General features: G+C 57.2%; 2 protein-coding genes across 6 annotated transcripts; one reads left to right on the plus strand and one right to left on the minus strand.

Moving 5' to 3' along the window:
* The first annotated feature begins 2,821 nt into the window (after positions 1-2,821).
* LOC139804371 (malignant fibrous histiocytoma-amplified sequence 1 homolog) lies at positions 2,822-10,894 on the plus strand. The gene is made up of 10 exons (XM_071761579.1): positions 2,822-2,944; positions 3,903-4,782; positions 6,194-6,485; positions 6,826-7,012; positions 7,643-7,833; positions 7,939-8,426; positions 9,003-9,160; positions 9,679-9,838; positions 10,286-10,356; positions 10,757-10,894. Exons 1-10 carry the CDS (start codon positions 2,926-2,928, stop codon positions 10,801-10,803), a joined length of 2,493 nt encoding a protein of 830 aa, XP_071617680.1. The 5' UTR covers positions 2,822-2,925; the 3' UTR covers positions 10,804-10,894.
* Positions 10,895-11,467: 573 nt separating this feature from the next.
* Positions 11,468-15,830, minus strand: IRF7 (interferon regulatory factor 7). 5 transcript variants are annotated; one of them, XM_071761597.1, is made up of 12 exons: positions 15,813-15,830; positions 15,487-15,593; positions 15,009-15,195; positions 14,703-14,865; positions 14,545-14,633; positions 14,356-14,401; positions 14,135-14,251; positions 13,925-14,053; positions 13,619-13,732; positions 13,046-13,429; positions 12,753-12,871; positions 11,471-11,889 (listed from the first exon to the last, which is right to left on the minus strand). In XM_071761597.1, exons 4-12 carry the CDS (start codon positions 14,770-14,772, stop codon positions 11,743-11,745), a joined length of 1,215 nt encoding a protein of 404 aa, XP_071617698.1. In that variant the 5' UTR covers positions 14,773-14,865; positions 15,009-15,195; positions 15,487-15,593; positions 15,813-15,830; the 3' UTR covers positions 11,471-11,742. The 5 variants fall into 5 exon arrangements, with proteins under 5 accessions (XP_071617696.1, XP_071617697.1, XP_071617698.1 ...); XM_071761595.1 differs by lacking the exon at positions 15,813-15,830 and having other exon boundaries at positions 11,468-11,889; positions 13,925-13,990; positions 15,009-15,171; positions 15,487-15,620; XM_071761592.1 differs by lacking the exon at positions 15,813-15,830 and having other exon boundaries at positions 15,009-15,171; positions 15,487-15,619.
* Between the last annotated feature and the right edge of the window lie 751 nt (positions 15,831-16,581).

Consider the following 16,581-nt stretch of genomic DNA (forward strand, 5'->3'; position numbering starts at 1 on the left):
ACTCCCTTGTCTGCCACCCCCCTGAATCATCTGTCCTGGCTTACAGATACATTCAGCACCCTCCAGCCTGACAAAAAGCATCATTCCCCCTCAAACTGTGATAAGGGGAAGACATTTAACAAGGAAGCTGAAGAAAAAAACAGCAAATTGCAACTTAGAAACTGACTTTCCCTTCAGCAGGGACTGGATGTCTGTGGCCTGTGGGACCAGATGGCAGCAGCACCTTTTGTGTTAGGGCTTTCCTGACCTCTTAAATGCACTTGAAAACTGCCCTGTTCCAGGAGAGTTTTGCTGCTTGTCTTCAAAGAGAAAGTGCTTGGGCTTTCTGGGATGTTCTATAAAGCAAATAATTGCAGCTCTTAGATCTTTTTTTCTTTCCTGGTGTGTGCAGGAAAACTCACAAATAGCAAGACTTCTAATTCCCTTGCTGTCATTCTTCATTTTTCAGTGACTTAATTTCATAGAATCATAGAGTGGGTTGGAAGGGACCTTAAAGCTCATCCTTAAACCCCTCTGCATGGTCAGGGACCCCTCCCACAGCCCAAGGTGCTCCAAGCCCCATCCAACCTGGGCTGAGACACTGCCAGGGATGGGGCAGCCACAGCTTCCCTGGGCAGCCTGGGACAGGGGCTCAGCACCCTCACAGTAGAGAGTATCTTCCTAATAGCTGATTTACTTGTACCTTCTTTCAGCTCAAAACCTTTCCCCCTCATCCCATCACTACAAGCCCTTGTAAAAACTCCATCCCCAGCTTTCCTGCAGGTGCCCTTCAGGTTCTGGAAGGTCCCTGTAAGGTCTCCCCAGAGCCTTCTCTTCTCCAGGGTGAACAAGCCCAGCTCCACAGGAGGGATGCTCCAGCCCTCTGCTCAGCTTTGTGGCCTTCAGCTGGACTTGGTCCAGCAGCTCCAGGTCCTTCTGGAGGCCCCAGAAGTGGACACAGCACTCCAGGTGGGGTCTCAGTAGAGGGGGGGAATCACCTCCCTCAACCTGCTGGTCACATCCTTTGATGCATCCAAGGACAGTGTTGGATTTCTGGCCTGAAAGCACAGACTGCTGGATCATGTTGATCTTTTTCAACCAAAACCCCAAGTCCCCTTCCTCAGGGCCATTCTCAATGAATTCTCTCCTCAACCTCTCTTGGTGTTTGGGGTTGCTCATTCCCACGAGCAGGACCTTGCCTGTGGATGCCCTCAGCTTCACACAGTTTGCATGGGCTCAGCTCTCCAGCCTGCCAGGGTCCCCTCCCTTCCCTCCAGGAAGGTGTCAGCCACACCACACAGCTTGGGGGCAGCAATCCTGCTGAGGGTGCTCAGTCCCACTCTCCACGTCACCAGCAAAGGTGTCAAACAGCAGCAGCCCCAGTGCTGACCCCTGGGAGCACCACTCAGCACTGATTCCCACGTGGACATTTTGCTGGTGAGTGCCACCAGCCAGACAGTTCCTTACCCACCAACTGCTCCATCTGCCAGCTCCAACTCTCTCCAAAGGACAGACAAGGGTCTCATGCAGGATGGTGTCAAAAGCTTTGCACAAGTTTGGGTAGATTCACCAGTGGTGTGACCCCATCGTAGAAAGCCACCCAACTTGTCAGCCACACTTTGTCCTTATGTTGGCTGTCACCAATCACCTCCTTATTTTCCACGTGCCTTAGCAGAATTTCCAGGAGGATCTGCTCCATGATCTTGCTGGTCCCAGAGGTGAATGGCCCAGCCTGCAGTTCCCTCTTTTTATTGTAAGATTTTTGCCTGAACGTGTCTTCTGTCACGTTACAGAAACCAGTTTTACTGGTACACTCTGTGCTGTCTGCAGCCTTTTTTTGTTTGGTTGGTTTTTAATTTCTGGTTGACCCTCATGGATTAGATACTGCCACCTGTTTAAGGGAAGAAATCTTATTTATTCAGTGTGCAGTAGCCTCCAGTCTGTGTCCTTTCCCTCCTCTGTGCCAGCACTGACACCAAAAGCTCCTTCAGTGAAGGCAGGAATGCTGCAGGAAGGTTTGGCCTCAAGAGCTTCTCTGCCACCATCCATGGAGGGAGGGAGGGATGGGTAGAGGGATAGAGGGAGGGAGGGAGAGAATGAGGGAGGGAGGGAAGGAGGGAGGGAGGAAGGGATGAATGGATGGAGGGATGGATGATGGAGGGAGGGAAGGAGGGAGTGAGGGAGGGAGGGAGGGATGGATGGAGGGAGGGAGGGAGGGATGATGGATGAATGGAGGGAGGGAGGGATGAATGGATGGATGGATGGATGGATGGATGGATAGATAGATGGATGGATGATGGAGGGAGGGAAGGAGGGAGGGAGGGAGGGAGGGAGGGAGGGACGGTGGGAGGAGTGAGGGAGGAAGGGAGGGATGGATGGATGGATGGATGGATGGATGGATGGATGGATGGATGGAGGGATGGATGGATGGAGGGATGGATGGATGGAGGGATGGATGGATGATGGATGGAGGGATGGAGGGAGGGATGGATGGATGGATGGAGGGATGGATGGATGGAGGGATGGATGGATGATGGATGGAGGGATGGAGGGAGGGATGGATGGATGGATGGAGGGATGGATGGAGGGATGGAGGGATGGATGGAGGGATGGATGGAGGGATGGAGGGATGGATGGAGGGATGGAGGGATGGATGGAGGGATGGATGGATGGATGGAGGGATGGATGGAGGGATGGATGGAGGGATGGAGGGATGGAGGGATGGATGGAGGGATGGAGGGATGGATGGATGGATGGATGGATGGATGGATGGATGGATGGATGGATGATGGGTGGATGGGTGGATGGATGGATGGATGATGGATGGAGAATGGGGGCGTGGAGTTCCTGGGCAGAGTCCAGGGAGGCGGGGAGCAAAACCAAAAGAGGAAATGAAAGAGGAAGGCTGAGCCTGTGAGGATCCAGCTGGTGCCAGGCTTCAGGGCAATGTCCCATCCCAGAGCTTGTGAGTAGCTGCCCTGATTCTTTCCTGCTCTGGCTGTGTTGGTGGGAAGCCTTTGGCTCTAGGGAGAGGGTAAAGGCTTGTGCTACTGCTGGGCTTGTCGCGTGTCCTGGGTTCAGGTGGTGATGCTGAGAACTGATAGAGCTGGTCCTGAGCTGGGTGCCTTGCACAAGGGATGCTGTGCTTGGCATCATCTGGTGAGGAAGTGAAACGAGGGAGAGGAGAGCAAATCTGTGTGGTTTGGTTTGGTTTTTTTTTTTTTTTTCTTTTAGTATCGTGTGATCCGAATCCCCCTGGCATGCTTCTTGCCTGCAAACTTCTTTGCTCTGAATTCCTTCCTTTTGGGGATGTTCTTGTGCTCCCTGTCCTGCAGGGGACCCTCTTTTTCTCTGCATTTTTCCTCCTGTCTCCCGGGGCTAGGAGCAGCTCAGTGAGGAAGTGCAGCATGCATCTGGAGCAGGGTGAGGATGTGAGAGAGGAAGTGTCTGACACCACTGCTCCTGGCCCCAGCTCATCTCCCTCCCTGGCTATGGTAGAAAGCTGAGGGTGGCCTGGACAAGTTTTTTGGGGAGCAGGTCTCCTCCCAACGCTGTCCCTGCCCTGCCAGCCTGCTGGTGGGATTAGAAACCTGCTGGGTTTGGGGCAGATGCATCTGTGGCTGGAGCTGTCTGGGGTGCTTTAAGGAGAGCACAGCTCTTGGTGTGATGCTCGTGCTGCACATCAGTGTCTGCTGGGCACTGCTTCTTCCTGTGGCTTCAGGCTGAGCCAAGCTCCTTGTGCCTCAGCTTCAGTTCCTCCTCTGAGAGGACACAGGAGCTGCTCAAGTAGCAGCTGTGGTCACCCGTCCCTTTTTCCTTGCTGTCTGAAATGATCCCAAAGCCATGCGGAGTTCAGGGAAGAAATGGTCTGCAGCCCAGAGGGTGAAAGTCTCTTAACCTCCTTCCCTATCCCATACACCCAGGTCAGGAGCAGAAGCATCCTTTGGGAGAAGTGGATCTTTCCATGCAGAGGCTGCGGGTGCTGCCCCCAGCAGTGCTGAGCAACCCTGCCCTGGAGAGCCTGGACCTCGACAGGAACAAGCTCAGGACCATCCCTGGCATTTCCAAACTCGGCAACCTGAAGAAGCTGATCTTGTCCAAGAACGAGATCGTGGACTTTCCCAGTGAAATCCAGAGCCTTGTCTGCTTAGAGAAGCTTCAGCTGAATCAGAACCAAATCCGGGTCATCCCAGAAGGGATTTTCTCCCACCTCCCCAGGCTTAAACACCTGCGTCTGAACAACAACCGGCTGGGTGCCCTCCCCAAGGACCTGGCAGCTTGCCAGGGCAGCCTTCAGTACCTCAACATCTCCAACAACCTCTTTAGGACCTTCCCCCAGCCCGTCCTGCACCTGACACACTTGCAGGAGCTCCACGTGCAGAATAATGCCCTCCGACAGCTTCCCAAGGAGCTCTTCCAGGGGCAATCCCTGAAAATATTCAAGGCCAAGGGGAACCCCCTCCGGGAGCCCCCCGGGGAGGTCTGTGCCGGTGGCATCCAGCAGATCCAGAATTATTTCAAGGAGCTCCAACACGGCTTGGGGCAGGAGGATAAAAGGGTAAAAACCATGTTCCTGGGGGCCTCTCTGGCAGGGAAATCCAGCATCTGCAACAGCCTCAGGCAAGGGGAAACCAAACTGGTGCCCAGGGAAGAGAGAACGGTTGGGATAGAGATCAGTGAGTTCCAGATCGAGGACTTCAAGTTTCTTTTCTGGGATTTTGCTGGTCAGCTGGAGTACTACACGACTCACCACGTGTTCATCACCCCACGGGCACTCGTCATCCTTGTCATCAACCTCCACATGTAAGTGCTGAGCTCGGTTGGAGTCAAGGTGCAGCAGGAGAAGAAAAAAAGGGGCCATGGGTTTCTTTTGGACCTTGATCCTGTTCTTCTCACTGCTGGAGTGTCCTCTCCCCCTTTTTTGCAGATCCCTCTTCTAATTAAGCCACAAGATCTGTCAACACCTTACTGAAGTCCTCTGTTTGGAGGGGATCATAAAATCCTAGAATGGGCTGGGTTGGAAGGGACCTCAGAGATCACCAAGTCCAACCCTTGCTCCACTCCCCCCGTGGTTCCCAGCCCATGGCACTGAGTGCCACATCCAGGCTCTTTTGAAATATCTCCAGGGATGGAGAATCCACCCCTTCCCTGGGCAGCCCATTCCAATGGCTGAGCACCCTCTCAGTAAAGAAATTCTTTCTCATGTCCAACCTAAACCTCCCCTGGCACAACTTGAGACCTCTTGTGCCCTCTTGTCTTGCTGAGAGTTGCCTGGGAGCAGAGCCCAACCCCCCCCTGGCTCCAACCTCCTTTCAGGGAGTTGGAGAGAGTGATGAGGTCTCCCCTGAGCCTCCTCTTCTCCAGCCTCAACACCCCCAGCTCCCTCAGCCCTTCCTCACAGGACTTGTGCTGGATCCCTTCCCAGCCTCCTTGCTCTTCTCTGGACCTGCTCCAGCACCTCAATCTCCTTCCTGAGCTGAGGGGCCCAGAACTGGACACAGGACTCAAGCTGTGGCCTCCCCAGGGCTGAGCACAGGGGCAGAATCCCTTCCCTGGACCTGCTGGCCACGCTGTTCCTGAGCCAGCCCAGGATGCTATTGGCCTTCTTGGCCACCTGGGCACACTGCTGCCTCCTCTTCAGCTTCCTGGCAATCCAGACTCCCAGCTCCCTTTCTGCCACTCTGTGCCCAGCCTGGAGCTCCCCATGGGGTTCTTGTGGCCAAAGTGCAGGACCCGGCACTTGGAATGTTGAACCTCATCCCCTTGGGATCAGCCCAACTCTCCAGTCTGTCCAGGTCCCTCTGCAGAGCCCTCCTGCCTTCCAGCTGATCCACACTCCCCCCAGCTTGGTGTCATCTGTGAATTTGCAGATGGAGGATCCCCATTCCCAAGGCTTTGCTCTCTGCCTTGGAAATACCTCCAAGAGCCCTCTTGGATCTTCTGCTGCTCCCTGAACACGGAGAGCACATCAGGCTTGGGCTCTGTGGTGCAGAGAGATGGAGATGGTGTCATGCACAGCAGGGACAGAATCTGCTGCTCCCCAGAGCTTTAACTGGCTTAGCTGAAGGATGGGAAACTTAAGAATAATCCTTAGAGCCCATGACAGCTCAGGAGATCTGCACAGGGTGTGTGGCCAGGCCTGTGCTGGTGGAAATTGTCTGGTGATCTGTAGGACCACACATAAATTTAGGGTTTTCTTTCCCTCCCTCCCCAGGTACCAAACTAATGATGAGACTTTCAAGGAACTCGTTGGCTTCTGGATCAACAACCTGGCCATGAGGGTCCCAAGCTCAGTGGTGCTGCCTGTGGGGACCCATGTGGACTGCTGCCAGGAGGAAGAGGTGGAGGAGAAGAGGTGTCACATCATGGCCAAGATAGCAGCCATGCTGAGGGAGAGGAAAAGCAACCTCACTCACCTCATCAACAACCTGGAGGGCAGCGAGGAGCCCGAGTTATACATGGACCAGTGGGAGAGGCTGAAGGAGATGGAGAGCTGCACGTTAAGTGTAGGGCTGAGATGCTTGTGGTTCCTTGCTGTCTCTGGTCACCTCCTGTCCCTCTCAGCCCCGCGTGCTCCTGCTGACCTGGTACCAATTCACCAGGCTGCTCCTTGTCCCTGCTCAGGGATGGGCATCCCCTCCTGTGGTTTGTAGCAAGTGCCTGGGGAGGAGTGTGAGGGGACATTTACCATCCCCAAGTGGTTTTCTGGGATCTGCTAGAGAGCAAAGGTGTGAAGGAACCACTCTCCAAAGGTTCTTGGTGACCTCCTTAGCATTTGGGTCCCTCCTTTACCTCACAGCCTCCCCTGGATGTGCTTTGGGCAGCCGTGTGCTTTCTCTCTTCCAGATCTTGAACTTAGTTGCTGTCAACTGCAGGGATCCCCGTGACATCAAAAAGCTGGAGGCTGCTCTCCTGGAGCACGTGAGGAATGAGGAGCTTTTCCCCGAGGTTGTCCGAGTGCTGCCTCCTGTCTACAGGCAGGTGGAAGCTGCCATCATAGACATCTCTCAGAGTGAGGAGGTGGGAAACCACGGTGAGTGGGCTGGCACCTCCTGGGCACCTCTCCTGGTGGTGGGGTGACTGCTGCAGACCTTGCAGTGGTGTTCCTGGAGCATTGATTGCTGCTGCCCAGCTCTGTCCCTGGGGCAGACCCAGGAAAGTGCTTTCACCACAAGGCTGTGCCAGCACCTGCCAGGCTGTGGCTGAAGGTGCCTTGTCTGGTTTGGGACTTCCAGTAATGTTCTTTTTCCCCTTTGCCCTGTGTGAGCCATGCTCTGTGTCTTGAAGGCTTTCTTTTTGTGGAGCTAACCCAGGTTTTGCTGCCTGACCAACTCCCATGTGAAGGTTTAGCTGGGACCCCGAGGGGTTCTGGCTCAAACAAACTTGCTCCCTCCAACAATCAAAAAAAAACCCCAGCACCAGCCTCAGTTTTCAGGTGCTCTGTTGAGATCCTGGCAGGTGCTGGCAAAGCAAAACCACGGGAGCTGCAGCAGAGCAGTGGGAGAGCTGGGGATGGACAAAGCATTTTGCTCCACAGGCACTGAGCTTCCCACAGGTCCCACGGGAGCAGCATGGGTGACACTGGGTGCTGCTGGTGTTTGCTGGTTCTCCAAAGCATCTGCCTGGGAATTCTGCTGTGCTGAGCTCCTGTGCCTCCCTCTAGGCATGATGGACCTCCAGTACCTGCACAGCAAACTCTCCCAGTGCCAGGACCTCTCCATGCTGGGCAGGGAGCTGCTCCAGGACATCCTGCGGTACCTGCACCGTGTGGGGCTTCTCGTCTGGTACGAGGAAATCAAGCACCTGAGAAGCACAGTTTTTCTCCAGCCCACCTTCCTGATAACTGTGTTCAAGGTGAGCGTGGGGATCAGGACCCTCCTCTCCTGCAGGGCTGAAGTTCTGCAGCTTTGCTGGGCTCCTCTTATCCCTGCCTTTTTCCCTCCTCCTCTTCCCACCCAGCTCCTCGTCAGGTACCGCCTTGTCCAGCAGCTCCAGAGCATCTCTGTGGACACCCTGATTGGGGAACGTGCCACCATCAGGGACAGGGACAACTGGGTCTGGACCTTCCAGTCGAAGGCCATGCTGTGCCACCAGGCAGTGCGTGCCTTGGTGAAGCAGCAGCTCTGCTCGGAAGGGATGCAGGATGTTTTTGAGGAAATCATGGGGCACAGGCCCCACAGGGGCAGGGGGAAGCTCTTCAGCCTCCTGGAGCACTTTGAACTCTGCCTGGAGGTGAGACACATCAAAGCACTCAACCCACAGGCCAGTGAGTTTGTGCCTGGAAAGCTGTGGGAGACGACCCGTGCCCAGGATGAGTCCTGGTACTTGTTCCCAACCTATCTGAACCAGTCTGAAGAAGTCTCTGAGGTGTGGGGAGGAGATCACCCCGAGGACCTCCACATCCGTGCCTACTTCTCACCAGAAATACCCGAGGGGTTCTTCCACAGGTAACCAGTGGTTTCCAGCCCCCACTGAGGTGGGAGGCTCAGGGTTTGCTTGGGACCAGCCCCAGCCCCTGGATGCCGAGACCACACAGCCCAGGAGACCAGGGGGGCTTCTCAGCTCTGCCAGGGGTGTTTGGAGCCCTGAGCAAACCATTTTGATGTTTGCTGCCTGGATGTGAGCAAGGACCATGCTCCTTCTGGGGCACCTTCCATGTGGCTTGGGTTTGGGCTGCTCTGTGCCCATCCAGGCAGCCAGAGCTCTCCCAGTTCCACCTGAGGGTGCTCCAGTTCCTACAGGTGCTGGGACTGCTCCAGTTTCTGGAGGGTCTCCTGGAACCCCCTGTCTTTGTGGGGTTCTTGACTTGTGTCTGGAGTTTTATCAACTCTGGAAGCAGCTCTTGGCTCAGAAGGCTGCTGCTCAAGGTTCAGCAGGACAAGGTCCTCACTTGGTCTCTGCCTCTGTTTCTGTTGAGACTGGGTTCCTATTTTTCAAGTCCACCTGGTGCCAGACTTTCTCCCAGCCTTAGAGATGAGCAGGGAGGAGGAGGAGGATGAAAGCCAGGGGCAATCTCCTTGCAGGTTCCTCGTGAAAGCTTGCTCCTTCTACTCCACACACTGGGTGGCCAAGGCAACCTGCCTGCTCACATGGAATGGCAAACCTCTGCTCATCAAAGAGAACAACCAGAGGGCCTACAGCTACCTGGAGCTGCGGTGCAGAAAGCCAGCAGGAAGGACAGGTAGGGATCCCTGATCCTTCCTTTCTGACTCCAAACCACAGCTCTCCTGAGCTCTACCCTGACACCTCAACCCACCTGGGCAGAGCATTCCAGGAGCCTCTGCCACATGTTGTTGTCTGGCCAGGGTTCACCAGCAGTTCAATTAAAGATTTTCACTTTTTCCGTGCACCATGGTCAGAATTTCCCTCAAGACAGCACATGAATAATTCAAGTTTTCAGTCTTCTCATGGAGCAAATGGCTCCTTCTTCTCCGTAGCCCACAGCAGAGTCAAGTCTCAGGTTTGGTCTCCAAGTGATAAGCAGAAAGGCCCGGAGCTGGGGAGCTCTTCTAACATATCTTTATATTCCCTTTGATGGGGATTCCCTTTGATCCCATTCCCCCAGATGGGCCTTGGTTCACCTGAGAGGCTGAGCTGCTCCCAGTGCTCTGGCTGCGTGCGGCTGTGTGGGCATCACCAGAGCATCTCCTGGGCTGGGTTGGGTGTCTGTAAGTGAGACAATCTCCTTTTGTCTGGAAGGTTTCCAGAGTGCCTGGGATTTCCTGGTGGCAGTAGTGTTGATGATCCAGAGGCTGGCAGAGGAGTGGCCAGGGCTGCACCTCTGCATGAAGACTCCGTGCCCCACGGTTGCCTGCCCTGCAGAGCTCACCTGGCCAGACATGGATGGCACAAACCCCATGTAGGTACCCACTGCACCCCTCCAAACCAAGGGCTGGAGCTGCCTGGGTGACACTGCAACACTGGCAGGGCTGTTGGGCTTCTAAAAGTCATGTGAAATTCGGTGTGAACTTCACCAGGCACTTCCTTGCCCTTCTCCTGACCACAGCAGCCCAAAATCCCACGTGGTGTTAGTGTTGAGGTGTGTGTGAAATTCAAGCGTGAAAAAAAGGGTGAAGAAGCTGAGACTTTGGGTCTTAAGAACATCAAGTCCACCATCACCACGTGTCCCCTGGTGTCCCCTGGTTCATGAAGGGCTGAGGGTGCTCGGGCACCCGGGAAGGCAGCAGCCACCCCACTGACCTCACTGGGAAGAGGGACCCTCTTCCATCACCTTGGCATCATTTCCCCAGGAAGTGCTAAGGGTAACTCCTGCTCCTTTTTCTTCTTGGGGCTTTTCCCTCCACAGGATGAAGGAAGATATTAAAACCTGTGGGACGTGTGGGCACCAGTTTGGCACAGAGCTGCTCCTGCCCACAGGTGAGCCCAAGGGTTGCACTGCAATGATGCTCAGGGGGAGGAGGGCTCAGGGTTTGATGGAGATGAGGTGCTGATGGTCTGTCCCCCCCAGCCCCATGCCCAGCAGCTGGAGGAGCCCCCAGTGCAGCCCCCTGGAGCACCAGCAGCAGCCCTGCCCATCAGCAGGTGAGGACACTGCCACCTCCCTTTGCCCAGTCCAGCCCAGGACTCTCCTCTCCCCTCACTCCTGACATAATGGGGTACAGTGGCTTCCAGTCTGGGGAGGGGACACCCCATCTTTGGGCAGCACTCTGGTTGCCACGCTCCTCCCTGAGATCCCTCCCCCACCTTTGTGCCTCAAAGCTGAGTGCTGGGTCCTTCACATTGGAGTTACTGCCTTATTTTTTTTTTTTTCTTCCAGAACATCTCAAGCGAGTAACGCTGGGCCAGCAGAAAGGAGCTCACTGAAGCCAGAATGATCACTTCTGTTTATCCAAAACCAAGCTGCCCTTAACATGTTTTGCTTGTGTTGGAGTCACTGGTGTGTGCTAAAGGCATGTGTGCTGCCTCAGTGCATGGAAATAAACACATCAGTAACTGCAGCCCTGTGTGCACAGCAGCACCTCACCCCCAGAAATGCCAAACACTTGGGTAGGAGCCCACTGCCAGCAGGGGCTTTGCTGGGACAGGGCTGGGCATGGACCCCAGGGTTTTGGCTGATGGGAGGGGGTGAAGGTCACAGATTGAGAGTGGGGGGGGTCAGAAAAGTGGAGGGTGAGAAAACTGTGTCTTTTCAGCCTTGAAAGAGGAGGCTGAGGGGAGACCTTATGACATAAAGGGGCTACAAAGCAGAGGGAGACTCCCAATTCCCAAGGAGTCCACCAACAGGACAAGGGGCAATGGGCACAAGGTGCTCCTGGGCAGATTCCCACTGGACACCAGAGGAAAACTTTTCACTCTGAGGGGAAGGGGTGGATTCCCCCACCTTGGGAAGTTTGAAGTCTCAGCTCGATGGGTGCTGAGGCAGCTCAGATCAAAAATAATATGAGAAGGGTTGGAGCAGGGGATCCCTGAGGTCCCTTCCAGCCTGACAGTCTGGGATTCAGTGTCCCAGCAACATCAGCAAGCAGGAAACACCTTTCTGTACATATATATATTTAAACATAGAAAACTTAAGAATTGTGTCAATGACCACACTCAGGTTAGCAGCTGCTGGAGGGGACCAGCAAGGTGCCAGCCCTGGGACTGGCTGGGGAAGCTGTCCTTGGGGGGGGGGAGTGAAGGAGGAAAGGTCCCCCCCCAGGCATTCTACTCCAGTGGAATGATGGATGTTGGTTTGTGCAGCACCTGATGGTCCCCCCAGCTGGCCCTGTCCCAGGGGGCCATGGGGGGCAGGGTGGGGGGCAGTCATTCTGTCTGCATCTTGAACTGCTCGATGAGCTCGAAGAGGCTGAAGGAGTCAGAGAGCTGCAGGCTGACAGTGGCACTGTCGAGGGAGGAGGCTCCTTCCCGCAGCACCTGCTCGTGCCAGTACTCACAGAACTTGGGCACCAGCTGTGGCAGCAAAACCAGCAGAGAAAAAACCAGCAGAGTTAGGGCAGGGGCAGGGGGTGATGTGGGAGTGATGCCCTGCACAGCCCCCTCCTCCTGGAGTGGGGGATGGAGGGGTGTGGGGCAGTCCCTATCCCCCCCAGCCCCTGAGCTGCCCCGTCCCTGGGCAGACACCTCCCACCCCATCCTGCCCAGCCACCGAGGGTCCCCCAAACCAGGCAGCTGCCCCCTGTCTAGGGTGGTCCTCCCTGACCCCAGGCACACGCCCTGCGCCCCATATTTTCCCTGCTTCCCAAGGGTTTCCCTCCCTGGGCTTCCCAGGCCCCTTCTCACACCCCCCCCCCCCAGCCCCCGAGGGTCCCACTCCTTGGGCACACAGACCCCCATCTCCCCTGGGTTCCCCACCCCTGTCAGTCCATTCACCCATCTCTCCTTGCCCCTCTCCTCAGGTACCCATGTCCCCAGACATTTCCTCCATGTACCCTCACACCCCATCTCCAAGAGCCTCCATCTTTGGGTACCCAGGCACACACCTCTGCTGGTCCTTGAGGGTTCCCCTTTCCAGACCCTGAGGAACCCCCATCTCCCCTGAACCCCAAGGGTCCCCCCTCATCAGGCACTGAGACTGCATCTCCCCCCCAGCCCCTGAGAGTCCTCATCCTTGGGCATCCCTCCCCCATCTCCCCCAGCCCACAAGGGTCTCCCCTTCTTGAACATCCAAACATCCCCAGACCTCAAGGGCTGCCCCCCTCAGGCACCCAGACCCTCATCCCTCCTGCTCCCCAAGGATCCCCCTGCCCAAAATACCCATCTCCCCTGCTCTCCCTGGGCAGCAGGGGGGCAGTGATGGGTGTTTGAGCCTGCACCTTGACTAGGACGAGCTTGGACTCCTTGGGCTTGGAACTGGAGAAGGACTGCCCGAAGCAGAGGTAGATGGTGAAGTCTGGAGACTGCTTCCTTTGGCTGTTGCGAAAGTCCCTCAGCTCTGCGAGGGGAGACAGGGCTCAGTTTTGGGATGAGCCAGGGGAGCACAGAGGGGCTGGGAGAACCCACATGCCTGTGACACCCTGGAGCTGGCTCCCGCGAGCCCCAAAACCAGGACGCCAGAGGGTGGGGAGGGGAAAAGGGGCGACGCACGGCGCACGACACCCCTACCAACCCGTGCAAAACTCATCGAAGTCGAAGATGGGGGTTTCCTTGTCCCGACAGAGCAGATTGGGTGGGGGATCCCCGGCCCCCTCGAGCTGCTGAGACAGGGCCCAGAAGACCTTGCACTTCTTCAGGCGGGTGGCAAAGACCTTGCGTGCTCGCTGCTTCAGGTGCAGCCCCGCATTGAGCAGCAGCTTCTCAGTGTAACCCCGCTGCTTGTGGTCAGGAAGCTGCTGGGGGCTGGGGAAGCACAGCAAGTGCCCGGGGAGCTCCACCACGGCTGGGTCACAGGTCTGGTACACCAGGAGGCACTGCCTGTCCCTCACCTCCTCGCGGTGGAAGAGCTTCCCCCGGTAGTAGATGCTAACGTCCAGGTTGGGGATGATGCCATCGTCTGCAGCAGGCAGAGAGCAGCAGATCAGAGATCCCCCCCCAAACCCAAAGGCACCCCCACCCTCCCCAGAGAACATCCCCAGTATCAGCTATTAATAGTTACATACAACATTGGTTACAATACTTAATTATTAATATAATTATTATATGACTATAAATTGATATGCTATCAATAACCAATAACCCTCACCCATGTTATCCTCCAGGAGCTGCGGGGCTGGTCTTGGGCTGGCAACAGGGGCAGGGAGCATCATGTCTGGGGACAGCATGCCATCTGGGGGGCAGCATAGCAGTGGTGTGTCCCCTGTGGTGGGAGATGGGCAGTGGCAGCACCACAGTTCAGGTGCAGTGGGTGGTGGAGGTTGCTTTGGCATGGGGCACACACAGCAGCACCCCAGCTTCATCCCATCCCATCCCATCCCATCCCATCCCATCCCATCCCATCCCATCATGGCATTCCCATGCCCAGGGCTGGATCCTACCTCCCAGCACCCACCTTGCATGCCCGGGGGATTGTAGGTGTCCAAGTGGAGCTGCTCTGCCACGGGTTCCCATTGCTGACCTGCTGGCAAGGGGGGGCAGTTGTTTTGGCTGAAGACTGAGTGAGACTGCAGCACGGGGACATCTGCAGAGAAATCACCAGTGGGAAGAGGCAGAGGTCACACAACCACAATGTTACCCACCCTGCAAGTGGGGCCAATCTCACCTGCAGGCACCAATGGAGTCAGGGAGTCAGCATCACAGGAGATGTCCCACTGCTTCAGCTCCCACTCCAGGTCATTCAGGTCCTCTGGCATCAAGGACTGTGTGGGGTTGGTGCTGCCTGAGAGGGGACACAGCAGATGGCAGGTCCCATAACCCCAAAAGCAGCCCCAGCTGAGCCAACCAGGATGCACCCCCAAAACAACTGGGGGACCAATGTCCTACCTGTGGGGACCATTTCTGGGGCCACGGCTTCGGGGTTGAGCTCCATCTGCAAAGGAAAACAGGATGGGGTCCTACCCCTGTGGATGAGGTCCTGCCCCACATTTTGGCCATGTTGGGGTCAGGAGCACTCCAAGGTTGCAAGGTGGGGAGTGGGAACCCCCTCCCATCCTGCTGAGCCCACTCTTTTACCTTTAGCTGCTGGTTCACAGCAGGGTCAGGCCTGCTGAAATCTCCCTGCTCGCCGTGCCAGAGGGCAGCTGGAAGGGGAGCAGAGTGCCCTAGGATCACCGGGATCACCGGGTCCAGCTCCACGCCCCACACCACCCCCTCCCCGGGGCCAGGCTCACCTGGAGCGACGGCAAAGACCTTGTGTGGGTCATCCTCACACCTGGAGTTGTTCTCCAGCATCACGAACATGCGGGTGCTCCTCAGGGCACAGCGGAAGTTGGTTTTCCACTTGGCCGGGTCCTCGGGACACCCCTCGTACCGCCCGCTCGCCTGCGCCCAAGCCTGGGGGAGGGAGCACCGGGACCCCAGCGCCGTGAGCACTGAGATTCCCGGGATGCCCCGGTTCCCTCCTGCTCCCTATTCCCACATCCCACCCACCCTGACCATCTCCAGGTCGCCGCTTGGTCACCCCCCATCCCACGCACCTTGAAGACCTCCAGGTCGCTATCCGTGACATCCCTCCTGGCGTTGTGCTTCCAGGGGACGCGGAAGGCTCTGCGGTCCGGGTCGGTCCAGCACAGCCCCCGGTAATTCCCGCTGTTGACGGCGCTCAGCAGCCAGGGCCCGAACCGCACCCTCTTGGTCTCCCTGCAGGCGCGGAGCCGTCACGGGCTGTGGGGAAACCCGAGGGGTGCCGGGGGGTGCCGGGGGGTGCCGGGGTTACCGGGGGGTGCCGGAGGTACCGGAGGTGTCGGGGGGTGCCGGGGGGTACCGGGGGTACCGGGGGGTGCCGGGGAGCGCCGGGGAGTGCCGAGGGGTGCCGAGGGGTGCCGTGGGGTGCCGTGGGGTGCCGTGGGGTGCCGGGGGGTACCGGGAGGTGCCGGGGGTACCGGGGGGTGCCGGGGGTACCGGGGGGTGCCGGGGAGTGCCGACGGGTGCCGGGGGTGCCGGACTGCCGCTTACCCGTCTCTCTGCAGCGCGGCCATGGAGCGCGGGATCCTCGGTCCTGCAGGGTTCGGGTCGCAGCCACTTGTGTCCCGCCTCCTTTATCCGAACCCTGCTCCCGATTCCTGAAAATCACGTCACCCTTCCGAAAGTGAAAGTGCTTTCGGGCTGGGTGGGGCTTTCGGTTCGGGTGCTCCGCCCGCCCCCTGGTCCTGGTCCCAGCCCCGCCCCCCCGGGGATGCTCTGGCTCCATCCTGGCCTCCTCCCCGGGCTGCTGGGCCACCCCCTCCCCGAATTCATCATCCGGAGAACCGGATTTCAACCTTGCCCACACACACACACACCTTGCAGGGGAACGGGCCGAACCGGGGCCCGGGCTGGGCCTGGGCGAAACGGCCGCGGTCCTGCGCTGAGGGACTGCCCAGGGGTTCTGCTGCGGGCCCTGCAGCGCTGGTGCGGAACCGCTGCACCGCAAACCCAGCACCGCAGCTTGGGGAGGATGGAGCTGCTGGGGCTTTCCGGAGCGCGCGGGGCTGGAAATTCCCCTGCCCTCTGGAATCCCCGTTGGAAAGGACACGGAGTCCAAGTGATGTCATTGGGGAGGGCACCCCCAGGATCACACCGTGCCTGAGGGCATCATCCAAACGCTTCTGGAGCTCGGGCAGGATCGGTGCTGTGAGCACTGCATCCCCCCCAGAGCTGTCACCCACAGGCAGGAGCACGGTGCCCACCCTGGGAGCATCTTCTCTCTGTGGGGAGGGGCAGGTTGGGGCTGTATTTTCATGATCTTTTGATGCCATGCCCATTTCTTTACCAATTCCCAAACAGAATTTGAAAAGCCACCCCAAATCCTGGCTCCCCAGGCCTGTCCCTGCCTTATTTATCCATTTGTTTGGTTGTTCACAGAATGTCAGGGGTTGTAAGGAACCTCATCCAGTCCAACCCCTGCCAGAGCAGGGTCACCTACAGGAAGTCACACAGGGAACACATCCAGGTGGGATTTGAATGTTTCCAGGGAAGGAGACTCCACAGCCTCCCTGGGCAGCCTGGGCCAGGGCTCTGGAATACTGTATGTTTATCCTTTTAATCCTCCTTCTTTCAGGGAGCCCTGGT

Source organism: Heliangelus exortis, chromosome 18 (assembly GCF_036169615.1).
Source record: "Heliangelus exortis chromosome 18, bHelExo1.hap1, whole genome shotgun sequence".
In the NCBI taxonomy this organism is placed as follows: Eukaryota; Metazoa; Chordata; class Aves; order Apodiformes; family Trochilidae; genus Heliangelus; species Heliangelus exortis.

Excerpts from the sequence above, each read along its gene's own strand:
- LOC139804371 (XM_071761579.1), top strand. Across the intron at positions 8,427-9,002 it reads CCCGAGGGGTTCTTCCACAG|GTTCCTCGTGAAAGCTTGCT; the intron begins GTAACCAGTGGT and ends ATCTCCTTGCAG. Across the intron at positions 9,839-10,285 it reads ATGGATGGCACAAACCCCAT|GATGAAGGAAGATATTAAAA; the intron begins GTAGGTACCCAC and ends TTCCCTCCACAG.
- IRF7 (XM_071761592.1), bottom strand. The coding sequence starts at position 15,509 with ATGGCCGCGCTGCAGAGAGACGG. Across the intron at positions 14,402-14,544 it reads CTGTGAACCAGCAGCTAAAG|ATGGAGCTCAACCCCGAAGC; the intron begins GTAAAAGAGTGG and ends TTTCCTTTGCAG. Across the intron at positions 11,890-12,752 it reads CCAAGCTCGTCCTAGTCAAG|CTGGTGCCCAAGTTCTGTGA; the intron begins GTGCAGGCTCAA and ends TTGCTGCCACAG.